This window comes from Sander vitreus, chromosome 22 (genome assembly GCF_031162955.1).
Source record: "Sander vitreus isolate 19-12246 chromosome 22, sanVit1, whole genome shotgun sequence".
NCBI classification, from domain to species: Eukaryota; Metazoa; Chordata; class Actinopteri; order Perciformes; family Percidae; genus Sander; species Sander vitreus.
In genome coordinates, this window is record NC_135876.1 from 15,715,879 (window position 1) to 15,739,141 (window position 23,263).

General features: G+C 38.9%; 2 protein-coding genes across 2 annotated transcripts; both read left to right on the forward strand.

Annotated features, from left to right (window-relative positions):
- Positions 1-2,645: 2,645 nt before the first annotated feature.
- On the forward strand, positions 2,646-7,585 carry LOC144537231 (solute carrier family 22 member 13-like). Its single transcript, XM_078280768.1, is given in 11 exon segments — positions 2,646-3,020; positions 3,197-3,280; positions 3,282-3,301; positions 3,775-3,929; positions 4,535-4,706; positions 4,836-4,956; positions 5,049-5,143; positions 5,310-5,524; positions 5,647-5,755; positions 7,216-7,410; positions 7,513-7,585. Coding segments are annotated over 11 exon segments (1,614 nt in total).
- A 6,015-nt stretch (positions 7,586-13,600) lies between these two features.
- slc22a13b (solute carrier family 22 member 13b) lies at positions 13,601-19,047 on the forward strand. Its single transcript, XM_078280909.1, is given in 10 exon segments — positions 13,601-13,975; positions 14,151-14,186; positions 14,188-14,255; positions 14,539-14,693; positions 15,963-16,134; positions 16,264-16,384; positions 16,477-16,571; positions 16,986-17,200; positions 17,323-17,431; positions 18,849-19,047. Coding segments are annotated over 10 exon segments (1,545 nt in total).
- The last annotated feature ends 4,216 nt before the right edge of the window (positions 19,048-23,263 follow it).

Sequence of the window (23,263 nt, forward strand, 5' to 3'; positions counted from 1 at the left end):
ATGTATTTAAAATACACATTTAATGTGTACTTTTGAGTCATTTTTCTTTTTTTCTACTGTTGGTTATTTTGTATTGTGTATTGTTTGTGTATATTATCTTTTTAGCACTTTGGTCAACTATGGTTGTTTTTAAACGTGCTATATAAATAAAATTGAACTGAACTAATCATAAAGATGCCTGTGTCGGACCCTTGGAGTTTTTGTCCTCCGAGGCCAGCATGGTCTGTATTTCATATGACCTTGTGTTATTTAACAACTCTTCAAGTGTTTTCAGCTGGTTTATATGGTGGCCTGGAGATGCAACATTTTAACTGCTGACATGGAAGGAAAACAGTGTTACACATCAGAAGTCAAATTCAAAACCAAAAAAAGCATCTTACAAACCTGTAAAGGTAGGTGCCTGCTGTCTTTCTCATGCTTAATTCTGATTGGATGTTTTACAATTTCCCTCTCAGATAACATACATTAACTTAAATGTTGGCTAAGGTGAGCTGCTTGTTTTTCTTCTGTGTGCACCCTTTAGGCAGTTTCTGCCTTGGTTCACACCCTCCAGGTATTTATTCTCTGTAATAATATCTCACATTATACTGTGTACTTTCGACTCAAAGAGTAGATAAGACATGGAATGCCTTGTCATCTGCAAGTGCCTTCATCATTTCAACTGTTGATTGTAAAAATAAATGTCATTTATAATGTACTTTGTGCCATGTACTGTATATCCACTGCTGGAAATCATATTTAAAAGATTTCTGGCTCCACATGTTTGTGACCAATCAGAGACAGAAGCTGCTGGTTTGGAGATCAAGGCCAAACATCCACTCAACTCAGACTTTGAAGAGTGTGATACGACTTTTTGAGCCCTTCATACACACTTTCTATAAGTTCAGACTTCGCTTGATAAAACTGCCCCTAGTAGTGCTCTAAAAGCAGGAAGGATGCATGGAGGAAGATTAAAATCATGAGCTGCACGACAGCTGGACTTCAGCCTGAGGAACACTGACATCACATGTTGTAATCATGGGCATATGCAAGGGCTTTAACAAAATACCGAGGTCCAAAGACCAAGCTTACGAATTTGGGGTTTTCCCTGATATGTGCAGTATGTGCATTTTAAGAATTTTGGGGAGCAAAAATTTGATAACATATTAATAAAAATAGCTTTCAGTGGGCACTGCATAAATGATCTGTCAGGCAGTATACACGAGAATCAGGTTAAATGTTGCAATTAATGATCCACAATCTGCAAATACGAAGAGGTTAAAACGATCACGAAACACCTGAAAATGAATGTTGACAATGTTAAAATTGTTTAAAAATAAATAGTTTAAATTTGTTTAAGGACATCATGCTCATCCTCTCTCATCTCCATCACATTCATTTTTTTTATTACGCTAACTTAGTGCAGCCTGCCTGGCCACTTTTCGTTATAGCTGCCACTATTGTCACAGCCACAATTTCTGATATTGATACAAATGCTGTTTGTGCCAGCCAGACTAAATTCAATTTCACTGAGATCCAAAATTAACCATGGCAACGGCGTTATGTGTTGCTATCTTGCTAGGCTGTCTGAAACAAAAGTTTGTAGTTTAGCCTAGCCTACAGACTGGGTGGCAAAGACGGAGGCAGCAGGCAGCCCGCGTGTGTGTTGCTGTTACGAGTATCTGTAGTACAGGCTGCATTGTTAGTCTACATTGCCGTCACCGTGACATTATCCCCCCCACCCCCCGGCTAGAAAAAAAACAACAAAAACATGAGTTTTTTCGAGTCACTTGGCCTCGGAAATTTTCCTTATGAAAGGTGTCACTGCAAGCTGATCCTTTTTGCCTCCCTTTAATTCGAATAAACCCATGTACATTCTTGGGCAATTCTGAAAAGTGCTTTGAATGTAGGGAAAACATGATAGGCTAGCCTACAACACTGGACAAATTGTCTTATCCGATCATTGAAAAATCCTAGGCCTAGGCTACTGAATTTGTTTCCAACACAGCAGATGGGGACAGCTGCCGTCATCCAATTTACTTTTGCCCAGGCTGTGCAAAAGTGGCTGCGCTATACGCCAGGAGGGACTGGACGACAAACCAGTCAGACGTCAAAGGAGCATGAACTGGAAATAGGCTAAATAGGACAAATAATGAAATAAGAGGCTAATAAAAGTAATTTGTTTTTACCTTAAATAGTGTGGTGTGGTCAGTGTTTTAGGCTAGGCTATAGGCATACAAGCTTTCAAATGTTATATTCATTATAGGTTATTTATTTTAGGGCATTAAATTTTTGTATGCCTAGCAATCATTTTCTATGACTTAATAACGTTTGAAATTTCACTGAAAACACGTTGATCTTTAGTTCAGTTGAAATTTCAACATTGTTTCAATATTCCTGATAATTGAAATACCATTGAAATTCCGTTGATCTATGGACAGGATTTCAACGTTGTTTCAATATTAAAACAGGGTGCAAAATGATGTAGAATCAACATCAGAGTTCGATGTTGATTCAATGATTTAATGTTGACAACGGAATGTTGATGTTGATTTAGTATGACTTTTAATGACTGTTTGCTATCTGGGCGTTGCTTTATAAAGCCAGATCTCTGTCTGTCTGTCTGTCACTCACTCTGCGCAGTAACATCAGCTAGGCCTACCAATATGAGCAACTTCGAGCAGGTCCTGAAGGAGATCGGGGAGTTTGGTTTGTTTCAAAAACGTTTAGTGGCTACATTATGCATCCCAAGCATATTTGCGGCTTTTGACGTGATTGGTCAGGTGTTTACAGGAATGAGCTTTCCCCATCACTGTAACACTGACTGGATCTTGGAGCGTGGGCCAAACCTGACAGATGAGAGGCAAAGAAATCTCACCCTCCCGGTGAACGAGGATGGGAGGTATGAAGGCTGTGAAATGTTCACGCCTGTGGATTTGGATTTGGAAACCATTGAAGCGTATGGGATTAACACTACAACTGGATGCACAGATGGATGGGACTATGGGACACCCATAGGTGCTTCCAGCATTGTGTCAGAGGTAATCTAAACAAACACCTCAGGGTCCCTACTAGACTCAAGGCCCTTAGGATCCAAATTGTTGCTCACACATTCCCTTAGTTCTGTGTATTGAGACTGTAATTCCATGCAATGGTCCTGATCTCTTTCTTTAATTTATTCCTTTCTTCTCCTTTTATAATCCTTTTCTCTTTTCAGTTTGATCTGGTTTGTGACAAGAGTGGTTGGATTGAAGCATCACAGTCCATCTACATGGCAGGTTGGCTGGTTGGAGTGTTGGTGTTTGGGGGCAATTTCTGACAGGTAAGGGCCAATAACACATGCACACCCACCTCGTGTCTAATGTACATGATAGTTTGCATTCTTTGTAAGACTTGAGGGGATTTTGGTTTCACAGTGACGTTATCATGATAATCCCTATTTGTGTTAAGTACAAGACTTGTGGGGTATCACCAACTGAAAGAAAGGTCTCCTCAGAGTCTAAACAAAAATCAAGAAAAAGAAAGGAAGTTGTGGCAGGACTCGGCAAAAAAAAAGATATATGGGCAAGGAAAAACATACAGAGGGATCAACCAATAATCATGCCAACAAAGGTAGCATCTTGCCACCAAGATAGCTAGATGCAGAAACAGTTACTTCCTTGTAACCAACCGTTAAGGGGACTTCTACCCCAAAATGTACCCCTTTCTACGACAGGTATGCAGTGAATTACAGTACAGTATGTAGACTCACTTTGTGTCCTTTAAAACAAAACAAAAGCTCTTTTTCCTCTGTAGGTTTGGCCGACGCTTTGCAGTCCTACTCTCCCTCTTTCTCCTACTACTGTTTGGAGTGGGTTCTGCTTTCTCACCAAACATCTATGTTTACATGGTCTTAAAATTTGTCTGTGGGACTTCAGGAGGTGCCATAATAATGAACACATTTGTGGTGGGTAAGTACACTGTTCACCTTTGACTAAAGACACACGTTTTTACACCTGTAGCCCTGGTCCGAATCAGTTGATGAGTTTGTAAACTTGGAGCGTTTCCCCCTTGGTTCTGGTTTCACACGGAGAAAGATCCAAGCGAACCTAAATGCATCACTACAAATCAAGCAAGAATGTTTACATGTGTATTGGTCACATGTGTCTGGGGCGGCAGGAGCAAGAAAGTAAATACTGGAGTACTTTTGTAAGCGGACCGAGGTGGTCCGCACCTGAGGTCCACACACACACACACACACACACACACACACACACACACACACACACACACACACACACACACACACACACACACACACACACACACACACACATACAAGGTGCTCGTCAGGAGGGAAGGTAGCCTGACATCAGGTTAAGTCCATCAGGTCAAATAAACAACATCCTATGAATGCTAAACCTGTAGCTCATCAGCATATGAAGTAATTCTAAAAGACTTGAAATTGACTATCTTTCATAATCTTTTCCGTCAGTGCCTTCAATTCCACTAAAATAAATGTATGTCCACGGTTACAAACTAAACTCAATATGTGCAATTCTCATCTGTCTTAAAGGGGTGGAGTGGACTGGCCGCTCCAAGGCTGCTCTTTGTACAATGGTTATCGTATCATTCTTCTCTGTTGGACTGATGATGTTGTCTGGAATTGCCTATTTAATCCAAAACTGGAGGATCCTGCAGCTGGTGCTCTACAGCCCTCTTCTCCTTGTCCTGGGCATCCTTTACTGGTCAGCAGCCTCTTACACCACAATACCTTTACAAGTTTAAAAAGGTCTTCTCGTCAAACACATTGCCAGAGAAGTTACAATTGTAACATCTAAATGATAGTTTGTGATTTCGAACTTGTGTTCCAATAGGTTTCTCCCAGAATCAGCCCGCTGGCTGATGATCCAAGGCAGGAAGGAGGAGGCACAAAAGGAGCTCCGCAGGGCTGCAAGGGTGAACGGAAGGAAGGTCCCAGAAGATCTGCTAGACGAGGTGAGCTGCATCAAACACACTTTTGACCTTAATACCAAAACAATAAATAAACCTCTCTGTGATATGAGTACATTTTATTTTTACTTGTTCAGCTAGAGATGGAAAGCACACCAGAACGAAGAAACGTGTTGGACATCTTTCGGATCTCGTATTTGAGAAAACGTACTCTCATAATGGGCTATAACTGGTGGGTCCACTTTTATTAAGATAATTGCTCATGCAACTGTCTTTCTCACTTAGTGAGTTATTATACACATACATTAATACTGTTAATCAATGATTTTTTTCATAGCTACATTGTTAATAGTGCCCATTTGTCACAATAATCTCTCCAACTCTCCAACTGCTACTAGGTTTGCAACAAGTCTTCTGTATTATGGACTGAGCCTCAATGTTGGCAGTTTTGGCCTGAATATCTACCTCACACAGTTCATCTTTGGAATTGTCGAAATTCCTGCAAACCTGAGCGCTTTGGTTCTTATTCAACACTTTGGAAGAAGAATAGTTCAGGCAGGCTTCCTGTTCTTTGGGGGTGCTGCTTGCCTCGTGGTCCTTGCTATCCCGAATGGTATTTTCAAAACCTTGGACACGTTTTATTATGTGAAAGCATTTGTTATAAAGGTGGCAATTTTTCTATGTTTATCCGACAGGTACAGAGTATGTTTTCTTAACTTATTATTTACCCACCAGATCTTTCTGCGGTGGTAACTACCACAGCTCTAGTGGGGAAATTTGCTGCTGATGCCTCTTTCATCACAGCCTACATCTACACTGCAGAGTTATACCCAACCATTTTAAGGTAATATCACTCATTCTGCTGCTGTTCATGATTACACAATAAAAAAAATCTAGATAACACTGATAACCTTTTTGGAATATTGAGTTTGACATGTTTTTTTCTCTGTTTAGTGGTATTTATTGTGGTGATAAATACTGATCAGCTGTATTCTGTGTTTTTAAAGCTTTAGTGCATAACTTTTTTATATTAATGAACGTCCGTTACATTCAAGCCATTGCCAAATGAGTTGCTACAAGGCTAATTAAGACTCCTAATCAGCTCCACACAACTCTCTCTGTATGGCTATGTTCATAAGATTGTGTCGTCCGGTGCCTTTCCTACGCAGAGTGAAGATAATTACCTCTTCTAAAGAATCCATCATGTTTTTATAATCCTCTGTGTCCTTCTTGGCTACTAGCAACTGTGTGGAGGGGATGGGTGGTGCACGATCACGGAAGGCTTGTATCATGTGGACGCGCCGACAGAAACTATGCACTATAGCTTTAATACTAATGTCAAAATGTAGAGCTTGTAATGCAGTCTTTCAGTCAGTATTGCTCCATGTTGCTGGACAAAGTCGCACCTTTAAAGGTTAGGACTAGGGCTATCTGCAACACTTCTCCTTGGATGACAGATGCAGTCTGAGACGGAAGTGTCACAGGACAGAATGATTATGGAAAGCCACTGGGCTAGAAGTGCATTGCCTGTATCTTAAAGATCTTCTTAATTCTTTTAATGAGGGAAGCCCTGACTGCTTATTTTGCCAACTTCTTCAAAAAGAAATCCTAAGATTTGTTTGATGCTATTATAACATTGTTTTACTGCAGCTCTCTACGTTACCATGTTTCTCCACATATTGTAACAAATACCTTACCTTCTTGGTTGATACGGTAATGGATATTACGTCCAGTATTCATCCTCGGACTCGCCCTCCCAACTCTACAGCCCCTCGCTTTCTCCTACTATTCTGGACTATTTTTTTAAAGGTGCTCTAAGCGATGTCATGTGTTTTTTAGGCGACAACATTTTTTGTCACATACAGCAAATCTCCTCACTATCTGCGAGCTGCCAGTCCCCTGAACACACTGTAAAAAACATGCTCTCTGTAGACAGACCAGGCTCTACAAACGCCAACAAAAACAAGCTGTGCCAACCTTCACCACGAAACATAACAAACAGTCTTCCAGCGTTCCAGCCAATAACCGACAAGAAGGATTTTGGGGTGGGGGTTGGTGGGGTTAGTGCGTGGAAGCACGGAAGGGAGGGAGAGGGGACAGGCTGAGGAGGAGGGCAGGGCGAGCTAGCCTCATTTTGTTTAAAAATACTTTGTACGTCAACAAGAAGTGCTGTCACCCAACATCGCTTAGAGCACCTTTAACCTATCAGGTTACAAGATCTGATGGATTGGATTAGAATGGAGCTATTGTTACATTTGCTATTATTACATGCTATGAGATCGCTGATAAGTCCATTATCTATAGGCAAAATGGTGTAGGTCTAAACTCCATGTGCGCTCGTGTGGCGGGCATCCTTGCTCCGCTGATCAGGCTCCTGGGTGTCTACCATTACACCATCCCCATGCTGATATACGGCACCGTGCCCATTGTTGCTGCATGTTTGTGTCTATTACTGCCTGAAACCCTCAATGTTGAACTCCAGGACCACGCTGAGCTCAAGTGAGTTGATGAACCCTTTCATAATGGAGTGCTTATTTTGCTTACAAGAAACTCAAAGCAATTCCATATATCAATCAATAATCTTTTTCTTTTTAATTATAGAAAACCCGTGAATGGGACAGAGATGCACTTCTTTACTCATGAGGACACATCAGGAAAGAGCACAAAAATGTAATTCATATGGACGTATTGTTTTTCAAAGAGTTATGGAAAATGTGAATAAGCTGACATTTTGATATATCAAGTCGCTTTTGTTCAACTTTGAGCTGAAAGTTTGCACAACTAGAGTCCTTGACAAGTTACTGACTGGTGAACATAGTGAAGTGTTTAGCAGCAAAAATATATTATTCTTGAGAGTTGGTGGATTGGATTTACATTTGTATTATGTAGCCATTGACACACTTCCAAATTAATACTAACGTTGCTCCATGTTTGCTGGTTGTGTAAATAGGCAATGGCAACATTACCTATTCCTGTCATAGAGTTCTGCATCTTATGTGGCAAAAAATAACAACAAGAGCAGCGGATTAATGTTGCTTTGTCTTGCCCCTTTTGTTTGAAAATGTAAAGTCACTCTTATCATTATTACTGCTCATTACGTTTTATTGCCAATATTAAGTCTGTGACCTCACAATTTTTTTTTTTAAAGTGCTATATGCACTCTAATTTCATTGGACTGAATACAAGTGTTTCCTACTATGATGACTATTTAAGTATTCCAACAGCATGGCTTTTTTAATGGATTAAGTAGCACAATGTGAGCAGTATTCAGTATCTGATTCCCATTCTGGATTAAGTAGGAATCCAGTTTGTTCTCTGCTAGAACTTAAAAAGTTATTTTGTTAATGAAGTCCTAAGTGACGCCTATTATGTTGGTCCTGTGTTTATCAGTTGTAGCTTGCGAGTGAGCTGGTCAACTCTGTCTCTAGCTTATCTGTTTCTGACTGACTTGTTTGAATGACCCCTTTGATAAAAAGGTTTTTAGTATTTATGTAATGGCTAAATACATGATACAGATATGTCAACTCAGCACTGAAAGTATGCAAAAAATGAAAAGACTGAGCCTATAGCTTAGATATGGGCAGTATTTTCATTAAATGTATTTAAAATACACATTTAATGTGTACTTTAGTGGCATAGCCTACATACTGGGCTTTATTATGAGAAGGAACATATATATTGCAGAAAACCTGAGAATGGAAGTGCTAAGAAGGGATAATATGATAAAGTGGAAAAACCACAGAGTAGTACAAAAAAAACCATGTATAAAATTTGTGAATAGTATTATCTCAGTAGCAGCAGATAGTCTAATCATAATGAACAAATGAATAAATACTGAAATGCAATATGATTTTAGTGATACAAAGAAAAAAAGGCACTCCATAGTATCAGTAAGAAGTTGTGGATCGGGTGACACTCTAGAATGCAACATGTTTAATGATTTTAAGGTACTGTATCATTTAAGTTCTGTAATTCTATACACTAATCCTTCTGCTTTTCATTTCAGAAAACCAGAGAAGGGACCTACGGGGAACTAAGTCCACATTAAAACATTAAAAACCCCAACACAATTTGCTGACATTAGTTTTTATTGCATAGTATTTTATAATTGGATTATTGTAATAAATACATTCACACCCACAATTTGTCATGTTTAAAGGCATATTAATTCAAATTCTTATCCCAACATGTATTTTAATTACTATTATAATGTCTGATACAGTCAAATGTTTTTTTATCTTACACTGGTTAAACAATGGATGGATAGCTACCTTTGGTCCAGCCATACAGTACATCTTAGGCATGAATTTAGTCAATCACAGTTATAATAATAATTATTATTTTTAAATAATTATTTGTATTCATTCATGATTCTAGCATCCTGATAATAAAAGCCCTACCCAAACTCTAGCTTGGGACATATTTGTACATAATGCGGATGCACAAGATAATTAACAATTATAACTAATTTTATAAACAATAATTTTTTGTGTTGCAGTAATTGTGAACAAAACAAGCAAAAGGTCATTTGATGAAAACTGGTTGAAAAAAGTTATTGGTAGTGAAATATGCAGTAGAATTCCCCATACAAAGGTGCATAATTGTACATGCTACAAATAAGCACAATTTGTTAAATAAAAAAAAAGTTGTATTTTATTTAGCATTTTGTAAATAGTTCTTTAAAAGTTGTCATATGTATATACCTCTTATCCAGTGGTTCCCCAACTTTTTTTCTGTCATGATTTGTACTTATCATAGCAGAAAAAGCACAGGTGGAACTAATCATATTAATGACTCCGCAATTACAGTACTGCAATACAATGCAGCAATTAACAATGTTACTACTTACACCCGGGTTCGACAAGTCAAAATGTTTTTGCTGTGAAAAATCTATTCAACTTAGTTGTCTCCCGGTCATGTGGCACCCCAGTTCAGTTTGGGAACCAGTGCTCCAAAGAAAAATCTAAATACTTGTTGGTCTGTAAGAAGCATGGCTTCTGTTACATACAATCACTCAACCATTTCATCAATAAATCAATCAACCAGTTAATGGAAGATTTTTAATATGTTTGGCAAACATTAAGTTTATGGTATTGGCCTAAATATAAGATGAAGTTCCTTTCAACTATGTTGGGATTGTATTATATTTTATAACAGTAGCTGCTCTCTGAATGAATGCAGCTAGGACCAGGCCAGGACAGAGCTACTGTACCAAAGTAAGCCTATTATTTTAAGAGAGTGTTGCATTGTGGGTTGCTTGTAGCCTTAGTGTTGCTAAGCTAACAAGTTTCTCCCATCCATTTACATAGCGTCTCTGCAATTGAACATTGTAAAACTATCAAATCTCCTGGAGTTGATGGCCTCTCTGCAGAGTTTTATCAGGCTTTTACACAAGATTTAGCTCCCTTTCTACTTGATGTAATGTTAGAAAGTGTTGAAAAAGGCTCTCTACCTCCTTCACTGACCCAAGGCTTAATTACGTTAATCCCCAAACCCAAAAAGGATCCACTGTTTATTGATAATTGGCGACCTATTTCATTACTTAACACTGACTACAAAATGTTTTCCTCAATTATTGCAAAACGATTAAAAAATGTTTTAGACCCTATTATTGACGAAGTCCAATCAGGAGTCATGAGAAAAAGACATATCTCAAACAATATTCGACTTGTCTTAGATATAACTGATTATTCATTTTTATGTCCTGATGATAGTTTTATCTTTTTTCTTGGACTTCTATAACGCCTTTGACACAGTAGAACATAACTTTATATTTCAAACCATTGAGAAATTTGGTTTTGGTGATTTTTTCTGTAAAGCTGTTAGAACAATGTACTGCAAAGGTGTTAACTCTATCACAGTAAAAAATGGGACATCGCCGAGATTTGAGCTGCAAAGAGGCATCCGGCAGAGCTGCCCTGCCTCTCCCTACCTATTCATTTTATGTGCGTGTGTATATTATCTTTTTAGCACTTTGGTCAACTATGGTTGTTTTTAAACTAATCATAAAGATGCCTGTGTCAGACCCTTGGAGTTTTTGTCCTCCGAGGCCAGCATGGTCTGTATTTCATATGACCTTGTGTTATTTAACAACTCTTCAAGTGTTTTCAGCTGGTTTATATGGTGGCCTGGAGATGCAACATTTTAACTGCTGACATGGAAGGAAAACAGTGTTACACATCAGAAGTCAAATTCAAAACCAAAAAAAGCATCTTACAAACCTGTAAAGGTAGGTGCCTGCTGTCTTTCTCATGCTTAATTCTGATTGGATGTTTTACAATTTCCCTCTCAGATAATATACATTAACTTAAATGTTGGCTAAGGTGAGCTGCTTGTTTTTCTTCTGTGTGCACCCTTTAGGCAGTTTCTGCCTTGGTTCACACCCTCCAGGTATTTATTCTCTGTAATAATATCTCACATTATACTGTGTACTTTCGACTCAAAGAGTAGATAAGACATGGAATGCCTTGTCATCTGCAAGTGCCTTCATCATTTCAACTGTTGATTGTAAAAATAAATGTCATTTATAATGTACTTTGTGCCATGTATATCCACTGCTGGAAATCATATTTAAAAGATTTCTGGCTCCACATGTTTGTGACCAATCAGAGACAGAAGCTGCTGGTTTGGAGATCAAGGCCAAACATCCACTCAACTCAGACTTTGAAGAGTGTGATACGACTTTTTGAGCCCTTCATACACACTTTCTATAAGTTCAGACTTCGCTTGATAAAACTGCCCCTAGTAGTGCTCTAAAAGCAGGAAGGATGCATGGAGGAAGATTAAAATCATGAGCTGCACGACAGCTGGACTTCAGCCTGAGGAACACTGACATCACATGTTGTAATCATGGGCATATGCAAGGGCTTTAACAAAATACCGAGGTCCAAGGAATTTGGGGTTTTCCCTGATATGTGCAGTATGTGCATTTTAAGAATTTTGGGGAGCAAAAATTTGATAACATATTAATAAAAATAGCTTTCAGTGGGCACTGCATAAATGATCTGTCAGGCAGTATACACGAGAATCAGGTTAAATGTTGCAATTAATGATCCACAATCTGCAAATACGAAGAGGTTAAAACGATCACAAAACACCTGAAAATGAATGTTGACAATGTTAAAATTGTTTAAAAATAAATAGTTTAAATTTGTTTAAATAAAGGGAAATTCACACTCTCCCTTGGTATTCACTGAGTTGTCCCTTTCTCTCAGACTCCCCACGTGTCTCTCCTGCCAAAAGGTATTAAAAATAATTTAGTCAAATTATATACACCTTCTTTATTTAATCTTTGTGTTTGTTTGTGTCTTTAATATTTATATATTATCTCTCAAACAGCACATGAACATTTTTGCACAATTTTGTGTGTGTGTATCTGTGTTGAACAGCACAGGGACATCATGCTCATCCTCTCTCATCTCCATCACATTCATTTTTTTTATTACGCTAACATAGTGCAGCCTGCCTGGCCACTTTTCGTTATAGCTGCCACTATTGTCACAGCCACAATTTCTGATATTGATACAAATGCTGTTTGTGCCAGCCAGACTAAATTCAATTTCACTGAGATCCAAAATTAACCATGGCAACGGCGTTATGTGTTGCTATCTTGCTAGGCTGTCTGAAACAAAAGTTTGTAGTTTAGCCTAGCCTACAGACTGGGTGGCAAAGACGGAGGCAGCAGGCAGCCCGCGTGTGTGTTGCTGTTACGAGTATCTGTAGTACAGGCTGCATTGTTAGTCTACATTGCCGTCACCGTGACATTATCCCCCCCCCCCCCCGGCTAGAAAAAAAACAACAAAAACATGAGTTTTTTCGAGTCACTTGGCCTCGGAAATTTTTCCTTATGAAAGGTGTCACTGCAAGCTGATCCTTTTTGCCTCCCTTTAATTCGAATAAACCCATGTACATTCTTGGGCAATTCTGAAAAGTGCTTTGAATGTAGGGAAAACATGATAGGCTAGCCTACAACACTGGACAAATTGTCTTATCCGATCATTGAAAAATCCTAGGTCTAGGCTACTGAATTTGTTTCCAACACAGCAGATGGGGACAGCTGCCGTCATCCAATTTACTTTTGCCCAGGCTGTGCAAAAGTGGCTGCGCTATGCGCCAGGAGGGACTGGACGACAAACCAGTCAGACGTCAAAGGAGCATGAACTGGAAATAGGCTAAAGAGGACAAATAATGAAATAAGAGGCTAATAAAAGTAATTTGTTTTTACCTTAAATAGTGTGGTGTGGTCAGTGTTTTAGGCTAGGCTATAGGCATACAAGCTTTCAAATGTTATATTCATTATAGGTTATTTAATTTAGGGCATTACATTTTTGTATGCCTAGCAATCATTTTCTATGGCTTAATAACGATTGAAATTTCACTGAAAACACGTTGATCTTTAGTTCAGTTGAAATTTCAACATTGTTTCAATATTCCTGATAATTGAAATACCATTGAAATTCCGTTGATCTATGGACAGGATTTCAACGTTGTTTCAATATTAAAACAGGGTGCAAAATGATGTAGAATCAACATCAGAGTTTGATGTTGATTCAATGACTTAATGTTGACAACGGAATGTTGATGTAGATTTAATATAACTTTTCTGGGCGTTGCTTTATAAAACCAGATCTCTGTCTGTCTGTTTGTCAGTCACTCACTCTGCGCAGTAACATCAGCTAGGCCTACCAATATGAGCAACTTCGAGCAGGTCCTGAAGGAGATCGGGGAGTTTGGTTTGTTTCAAAAACGTTTAGTGGCTACATTATGCATTCCCAGCATATTTGCTGCTTTTGACATTATTGGTCAGGTGTTTGTAGGAATCAGCTTTCCACATCATTGTAACACTGACTGGATCTTGGAGCGTGGGCCAAACCTGACAGATGAGAGGCAAAGAAATCTCACCCTCCCGGTGAACGAGGATGGGAGGTATGAAGGCTGTGAAATGTTCACACCTGTGGATTTGGATTTGGAAACCATTGAAGCGTATGGGATTAACACTACAACTGGATGCACAGATGGATGGGACTATGGGACACCCATAGGTGCTTCCAGCATTGTGTCAGAGGTAATCAACACAAACACCTCAGGGTCCAACTAGACTCAAGGCCCTTAGGGTCCAAATTGTTGCTCACACATTCCCTTAGTTCTGTGTATTGAGACTGTAATTCCATGCAATGGTCCTGATCTCTTTCTTTAATTTATTCCTTTCTTCTCCTTTTATAATCCTTTTCTCTTTTCAGTTTGATCTGGTTTGTGACAAGAGTGGTTGGATTGAAAGCATCACAGTCCATCTACATGGCAGGTTGGCTGGTTGGAGTGTTGGTGTTTGGGGCAATTTCTGACAGGTAAGGGCCAATAACACATGCACACCCACCTCGTGTCTAATGTACATGATAGTTTGCATTCTTTGTAAGACTTGAGGGGATTTTGGTTTCACAGTGACGTTATCATGATAATCACTGTTTGTGTTAAGTACAAGACTTGTGGGGTATCACTAACTGAAAGAAATATCTTCTCAGAGTCTAAATAAAAATCAAGAAAAAGAAAGGAAATTGTTGCAGGACTCGGCAAAAAAAAGATATATGTATATATAAAACAAAACAAAAGCTCTTTCTCCTCTGTTTGTAGGTTTGGCCGACGCTTTGCAGTCCTACTCTCCCTCTTTCTCCTACTACTGTTTGGAGTGGGTTCTGCTTTCTCACCAAACATCTATGTTTACATGGTCTTAAAATTTGTCTGTGGGACTTCAGGAGGTGCCATAATAATGAACACATCTGTGGTGGGTAAGTACACTGTTCGCCTTTGACTAAAGACACACGTTTTTACACCTGTAGCCCTGGTCCGAATCAGTTGATGAGTTTGTAAACTTGGAGCGTTTCCCCCTTGGTTCTGGTTTCACACGGAGAAAGATCCAAGCGAACCTAAATGCATCACTACAAATCAAGCAAGAATGTTTACTCCCCTATTGGTCACTGTTCCTTATTACTTATTATTACTTACTGAACCGGAAGTTGTTCTGTCCCTCCTTCGTAAAGGCTGTCTTATTTCTGCCCCTGAGGAGCGAGCATCGAGGAGGGATCTCTGTGGAGGTATAAGCCAGGATACACGAGAGCAGCCTTCCAGGAAGCCGTGCTGCTGAAAGGGTTGCTAACTCCGCCCATACAGCTGACAAATTAATGTGACATTTCAGAGGAAAGGATGTCTCATCTCTCTTAAACATCCTCTCTCCTTCCATGATTTCCTCTTGTCTCCTGTGCTTCCTTGGTGGGAGGGACTAAGATGCGAGGAATGGAGGCAAATGGAGGAGCCGGGGATGCAATTTAATGACCTGAGACCTAGCCCATCGTATTCATTAAAATAAGATCCAGACATTGTTTTCTGAGCGACGTTACTACGTCTACTCTGCTCACCGGGACTTCGCTCTGCTGGCATCTGTCTCCAACTTGAGCGTCGGCTGGTTTGACCACGGAGATGCGAGTGGTGGCGAGCCTGACTGCAGTAGGCCTATATTTCTGTGACAGAAACATTGCAAGCTGCAGCTACAGTTCGCAAAGCACACCTGACTATGAGAGGCGTTTAGCTCAAACTTGCAGCGTATACCTGGCAGTTTGGTCGGATCACATTCTCACCACAAATAAAACAAACTGAAACGTACCAGAGTTCTTTTGTAAGCGGACCGAGGTGGTCCACACACACACACACACACACACACACACACACACACACACACACACACACACACACACACACACACACACACACACACACACACACACAAGGTGCTCGTCAGGAGGGAAGGTAGCCTGACATCAGCTTAAGTCCATCAGGTCAAATAAACGTCAAATAAACAACATCCTATGAATGCTAAACCTGTAGCTCATCAGCATATGAAGTAATTCTAAAAGACTTGAAATTGACTATATTTTCATCATCTTTTCCGTCAGTGCCTTCAATTCCACTAAAATAAATGTATGTCCACGGTTACAAACTAAACCTTGTTGTTACCACTGAAATAAAAAACTCAATATATGCAATTCTCATCTGTCTTAAAGGGGTGGAGTGGACTGGCCGCTCCAAGGCTGCTCTTTGTACAATGGTTATCATATCATTCTTCTCTGTTGGACTGATGATGTTGTCTGGCATTGCCTATTTAATCCAAAACTGGAGGATCCTGCAGCTGGTGCTCTACAGCCCTCTTCTCCTTGTCCTGGGCATCCTATACTGGTCAGCAGCCTCTTACACCACAATACCTTTACAAGTTTAAAAAGGTCTTCTCGTCAAACACATTGCCAGAGAAGTTACAATTGTAACATCTAAATGATAGTTTGTGATTTCGAACTTGTGTTCCAATAGGTTTCTCCCAGAATCAGCCCGCTGGCTGATGATCCAAGGCAGGATGGAGGAGGCACAGAAGGAGCTCCGCAGGGCTGCAAGGCTGAACGGAAGGAAGCTCCCAGAAGATCTGCTAGACGAGGTGAGCTGCATCAAACACACTTTTGACCTTAATACCAAAACAATAAATAAACCTCTCTGTGATATGAGTACATTTTATTTTTACTTGTTTAGCTAGAGATGGAAAGCACACCAGAACGAAGAAACATGTTGGACATCTTTCGGATCTCGTATTTGAGAAAACGTACTCTCATAATGGGCTATAACTGGTGGGTCCACTTTTATTAAGATAATTGCTCATGCCACTGTCTTTCTCACTTAGTGAGTTATTATACAGATACATTAAAGCAACACCAAAGATTCTTTTGTACCTTAAAATAATGTTTCCAAAATTGTTTCAGTGGTTCATCAACTCGTAACAGTGTGAACGGCACTTCTGCATTCGCTTTGCGGCCCTCTATCGGCTATAACCGCACGATGCAAATTTGCCAGATTGGGTAACGGCTCTGTAGTTTGAATGACAGCGGTAATGGACAATTCCGCTTCCAACCTGTAGGGGGACCGAAGAGGAACAGTGCTTTGGTGTTGCTTTAATACTGTTAATCAATGATTTTTTTCATAGCTACATTGTTAATAGTGCCCATTTGTCACAATAATCTCTCCAACTCTCCAACTGCTACTAGGTTTGCAACAAGTCTTCTGTATTATGGACTGAGCCTCAATGTTGGCAGTTTTGGCCTGAATATCTACCTCACACAGTTCATCTTTGGAATTGTCGAAATTCCTGCAAACCTGAGCGCTTTGCTTCTTATTCAACACTTTGGAAGAAGAATAGTTCAGGCAGGCTTCCTGTTCTTCGGGGGTGCTGCTTGCCTCGTGGTCCTTGCTATCCCGAATGGTATTTTCAAAACTTTGGACACGTTTTATTATGTGAAAGCATTTGTTATAAAGGTGGCAATTTTTCTATGTTTATCCGACAGGTACAGAGTATGTTTTCTTAACTTATTATTTACCCACCAGATCTTTCTGCGGTGGTAACTACCACAGCTCTAGTGGGGAAATTTGCTACTACTGCCTCTTTCAGCACAGCCTACATCTACACTGCAGAATTATACCCAACCATTTTAAGGTAATATCACTCATTCTGCTGCTGTTCATGATTACACAATAAAAAAAATCTAGATAACACTGGTAACCTTTTTGGAATATCGAGTTTGACATGTTTTGTTCTCTGTTTAGTGGTATTTATTGTGGTGATAGACTTACTCAGGAAAAGTGCTCTGAAAACTGATCAGCTGTATTCTGTGTTTTTAAAGCTCTACTGCATATCTTTTTTTATATTAGTGAACGTCCGTTACATTCAAGCCATTGCCAAATGAGTTGCTACAAAGCTAATTAAGACTATCAACTCCACACAACTCTCTCTGTATGGCTATGTTCATAAGATTGTGTCGTCCGGTGACTTTCCTTCGCACAGAAACTCGAGTGAAGATAATTACCTCTTCTGAAGAGTCCATCATGTTTTTATAATCCTCCGTGTCCTTCTTGGCTACTAGCAACTGTGCGGAGAGGGGTTGTGCGCGATCACGGAAGGCTTGTATCATGTGGACGCGCCGACAGTGTTGTTGTCATTACTTAGAATTCCTCATGGCAGAAACTATGCACTATAGCTTTAATACTAATGTTAAAATTTAGAGCTTGTAATGCAGTCTTTTAGTCAGCATTGCTCCATGTTGCTGGACAAAGTCGCACCTTTAAAGGTTAGGACTAGGGCTATCTGCAACACTTCTCCTTGGATGACAGATGCAGTCTGAGACGGAAGTGTCACAGGACAGAATGATTATGGAAAGCCACTGGGCTAGAAGTGCATTGCCTGTATCTCAAAGATCTTCTTAATTATTTTAATGAGGGAAGCCCTGACTGCTTATTTTGCCAACTTCATTTTTTCTTCAAAAATAAATCCTAAGATTTGTTTGATGCTATTATAACATTGTTTTACTGCAGCTCTCTACGTTATGATGTTTCTCCACTGGACTCTTTCTTTAAAGGTGCTCTAAGCGATGTCACGTGTTTTTTAGGCGACAACATTTTTTGTCACATACAGCAAACATCTCCTCACTATCTGCGAGCTGCCAGTCCCCTGAACACACTGTAAAAAAAACGCGCTCTCTGTAGACAGACCAGGCTCTACAAACGCCAACAAAAACAAACTGTGCCAACCTGCACCACGAAACATAACAAACAGTCTTCCAGTGTTCCAGCCAATAACCGACAAGAAGGATTTTAGGGTGGGGGTTGGGGGGTTAGTGCGCGGAAGCACGGAAGGGAGGGAGAGGGGACAGGATGAGGAGGAGGGCAGGGCGAGCTAGCCTCATTTTGTTTGAAAATACTTCGAACGTCAACAAGAAGTGCTGTCACCCAACATTGCTTAGAGCACCTTTAACCTATCAGGTTACAAGATCTGATGGATTGGATTAGAATGGAGCTATTGTTACATTTGCTATTATTACATGCTATGAGATCGCTGATAAGTCCATTATCTATAGGCAAAATGGTGTAGGTCTAAACTCCATGTGCGCTCGTGTGGCGGGCATCCTCGCTCCGCTGATCAGGCTCCTGGACGTCTACCATTACACCATCCCCATGCTGATATACGGCATCATCCCCGTTGCTGCTGGGGGTTTCTGTTTGCTACTGCCTGAGACCCTTAATGTTGAACTTCAGGAGCACACTGAACTCAGGTGAATAATGAACACATTTTTAACCCACAATATAGAACAAATGGCTGGATGAATTATAGTGAATATGATCTTAGTGGCATAGCCTACATACTGGGCTTTATTATGAGAAGGAACATATGAAATATGTGCTAAGAAGGGATAATATGATAAAGAGGAAAAACCTTGGCCTGAGTACAAAAAAACCCACGTATAAAATTTGTGAACATTATTATCTCAGTAGCAGCAGATAGTCTAATCATAATGAAGTACTGAAATGCAATATGATTTTAGTGATACAAAGAAAAAAAGGCACACCATAGTATCAGTAAGAAGTTGTGGATTGGGTGACACTCTAGAATGCAACAAATATTATTTAATAATTTTAAGGTACTGTATTATTTAAGTTCTGTAATTCTATACACTAATCCTTCTGCTTTTCATTTCAGAAAACCAGAGAAGGGACCTACGGGGAACTAAGTCCACATTAAAACATTAAAAACCCCAACACAATTTGCTGACATTAGTTTTTATTGCATAGTATTTTATAATTGGATTATTGTAATAAATACATTCACACCCACAATTTGTCATGTTTAAAGGCATATTAATTCAAATTCTTATCCCAACATGTATTTTAATTACTATTACTATTTAAATTGTATTATAATGTCTGATACAGTCAAATGTATATTATTAATCACAGTTATAATAATAATAATAATAATAATTATAATTATTATTATTATTATTATTATTATTATTATTTTTAAATAATTATTTGTATTCATTCATGATTCTAGCATCCTGATAATAAAAGCCCTACCCAAACTCTAGCTTGGGACATATTTGTACATAATGCGGATGCACAAGATAATTAACAATTATAACTAATAAAATAATAAAATATTATTACAAAAATACAAAGGACACATTTTTTTAACATTTTCTTAGCAAAGAAATACCATAAATGGTAAATCAAATTACATGATGATGCTAGCCTTTCTTTGTACATTCCTGTGAAATTCACTCATCACAGTAATGTTGTCTTCAGTATCAGTTACACTTCAGCAGAACTAAACAGTAAGTGTAAGAGCCTCTTTATTATCATCTGTACAGACATAACCATCCTAATGCATTTTGCCTTTACATTTGATCATTATTGAACTATATTTATTTTGGGTTAAAAGAGCTCTGTCATTGGTGGGAGTTTTCCCTTGCTCAACTACTACACTGATACCCAGGACATTTGCAAAATTGTGTTTTTGATTATTCTCTGTTATCCCAGTTAAAATCAAATTTATAAACATTTCATTCAATGTACTTTGTGTCCACAAGAAAGGATTGCACAATTTGTTTTTAAGTGTTGCAGTAATTGTGAACAAAACAAGCAAAAGGTCATTTGATGAAAACTGACTGTATGATTAAGCCATTGCTGCAATTAGTGCGTGTGTTACAGTATGTCATCACACTATAATTCATTACCAATCAGTATATGAACACACTGTATAGGATTTGGACAGCAGTTGGCCATCACATGGTGCCAAAGACATGTTTAATGAAGATTTTCCATGTTGTCACCGTCAAAGCAGCTGAGGACACAAACGGAACACAGTTTCAATGGAGGAAAGCCACAATAATGAATGATCATGAACATGACAAAAAGGAATAAATTATAGAGATAAGCGTTGGCTGCTGGTACTCACACTGTTACTGAATATTTATGCCTCAGACTCATTGGAGACCACGTCAGCAGTGTTTCTTAGAAGCCATCGGTTCTTGTGTTGAGCATGTCCGAAGCCCTCATCGTAATTCCCTTTTCTTTTGAACAGTTGTTGGTAGTGAAATATGCAGTAGAATTCCCCATACAAAGGTGCATAATTGTACATGCTACAAATAAGCACAATTTGTTAAATTTAAAAAAAGTTGTATTTTATTCAGCATTTTGTAAATAGTTCTTTAAAAGTTGTCATATGTATATACCTCTTATCCAGTGGTTCCCCAACTTTTTTTCTGTCATGATTTGTACTTATCAAATCATGACAGGTGGAACTAATAATATTAATGACTCCGCAATTACAGTACTGCAATGTAATGCAACAATTAACAATGTTACTACTTACACCCGGGTTCGACAAGTCAAAATGTTTTTGCTGTGAAAAATCTATTCAACTTAGTTGTCTCCCGGTCATGTGGCACCCCAGTTCAGTTTGGGAACCAGTGCTCCAAAGAAAAATCTAAATACTTGTTGGTCTGTAAGAAGCATGGCTTCTGTTACATACAATCACTCAACCATTTCATCAATAAATCAATCAACCAATTAATGAAAGATTTTTAATATGTTTGGCAAACATTAAGTTTATGGTATTGGCCTAAATATAAGATGAAGTTCCTTTCAACTATGTTGGGATTGTATTATATTTTATAACAGTAGCTGCTCTCTGAATGAATGCAGCTAGGACCAGGCCAGGACAGAGCTACTGTACCAAAGTAAGCCTATTATTTTAAGAGAGTGTTGCATTGTGTTTACCAACTGCAAGAGTGTCTTGTTTAAATAAAAGAAGTTAGCTCCCATCTGTGCTTAGGCAAGGTTTTTTTTTTTCCATGGAGGAAATAACTATGTGGAAACAACTGCTAGAAGATAGCAAACCTAGAAAGGCTGTCTTAAAGATGCTAGCAATAAGATAAATTATTTAATGTGCTTTCAAAGTACTGCTTCTAAGAGCTTTCTCAGAAAATTTTGAATGTGTGACTGAAATATGGATGGAATGCCTATAACTAGCCTCAGCACTCCCCATGAAACATACTTGGATAAGCTAAAACAGGTAAGATTTATCTTTTAATGTTATCTGAAATATGATCTAACAAGATTTTCACAAGAGAGAAAAAAACAGGACAAGTTGCTAACCCTAAGCACTGCTAGAATGAAGCAGTGTGCCAGCTGCTGTCTGTAGGCTACTACTTATACATTTACTATATGTTTGACCTGATGCACGCTAAAAAAGATTTTAACCTGCTTGCCAGGCTGCAACTGTTTTCCTCAATCTAAACAAAGATGGTAGTTGGAAATGACATCGTTCTTGCTCAATTTGTATAATGTGAACCAAAATTGGAATGGTTTATTATTAGCTATAGTTGTCTATATTAATCTGACTGTCTATTGTTTGATAGAGCATGGAGATCTGTCATGTTCTAACAGGATAGAAAATCAATAGCAGAGTTGCATTGAAAATCATTGATCAATGTAGCAGTTGATTTTTCTGTAAAATAAGTCAGTATCTCACCTTAATTTTGTCTTGCACTGTTTACAACAAAAGCAAGTTTTGTGAAAAATGTATTTGTCAGCAGTAATTTTTTCCATCGGATAAACCGGCTTCAAACAGGCTGAACACATCTCTCGACAAGCTGGTTGAAACTGATGAGAGAAATGAGACTGAGCTTGGTTAAAACAAAAAAGCAACAACAAACACAAACGCATAAATTAAAACCAATAAGGCTTATTTAATTTCACATGCAAATCAAAATGTTTAAAAGAATACATGCTACAAATAAATCCTCAAATATTAATAAGAAAATCTTAAACCAATAATTACCCAGAACTTATTAATAAAAAACAATAATAACGAACACAATTCATATTTTCACAAATAAAGTTATGTACATCAATCAATAAATACATTTATTTGACACATGAAATTATATTAAATACAATTTCAGTTAAATGTAATCCTGTCAGGTTTTTACAATTCAAGACTGTCCACCCTCTCCAGAGGACCTGTTGATATTAAGGGGGACGTAGTTCCTTCCCTGCTTCTTCCACTATCATCTTTTTATTCTTGCTGACATTCATGAGTATGTTGTTGCCCTGACACCAGCGGGTCATGTTCTTAACTTCTTTCAGGTAGGCCTTTTCCAAAGCTGTGCCGTCAGCAAACTTAATAAGGGTGTTGGAGTCGAAAGTGGCTACACAGTTGTGTGTGTAGAGAGAGTACAGCAGGGGACTCAAAACACAGCCCTGGGGTGCTCCAGTGTCAATGATGAGGGTGGAAGAGGTGTGTCTGCCCACCTTCACCACATGGGGTCTGCATGTCAGGAAGTTGAGGATCCACATGCACAGTGAGGTGTTTAATCCCAGGTCCTTGAGGTTTGTGACGATCCTGGAGGGAACTATGGTGATAATCTGTTCTAAAGTTGTTAGACCTTGCCACGTGCTTCTGGGGTTGCCCTCCTGGAATTGTAGTTCC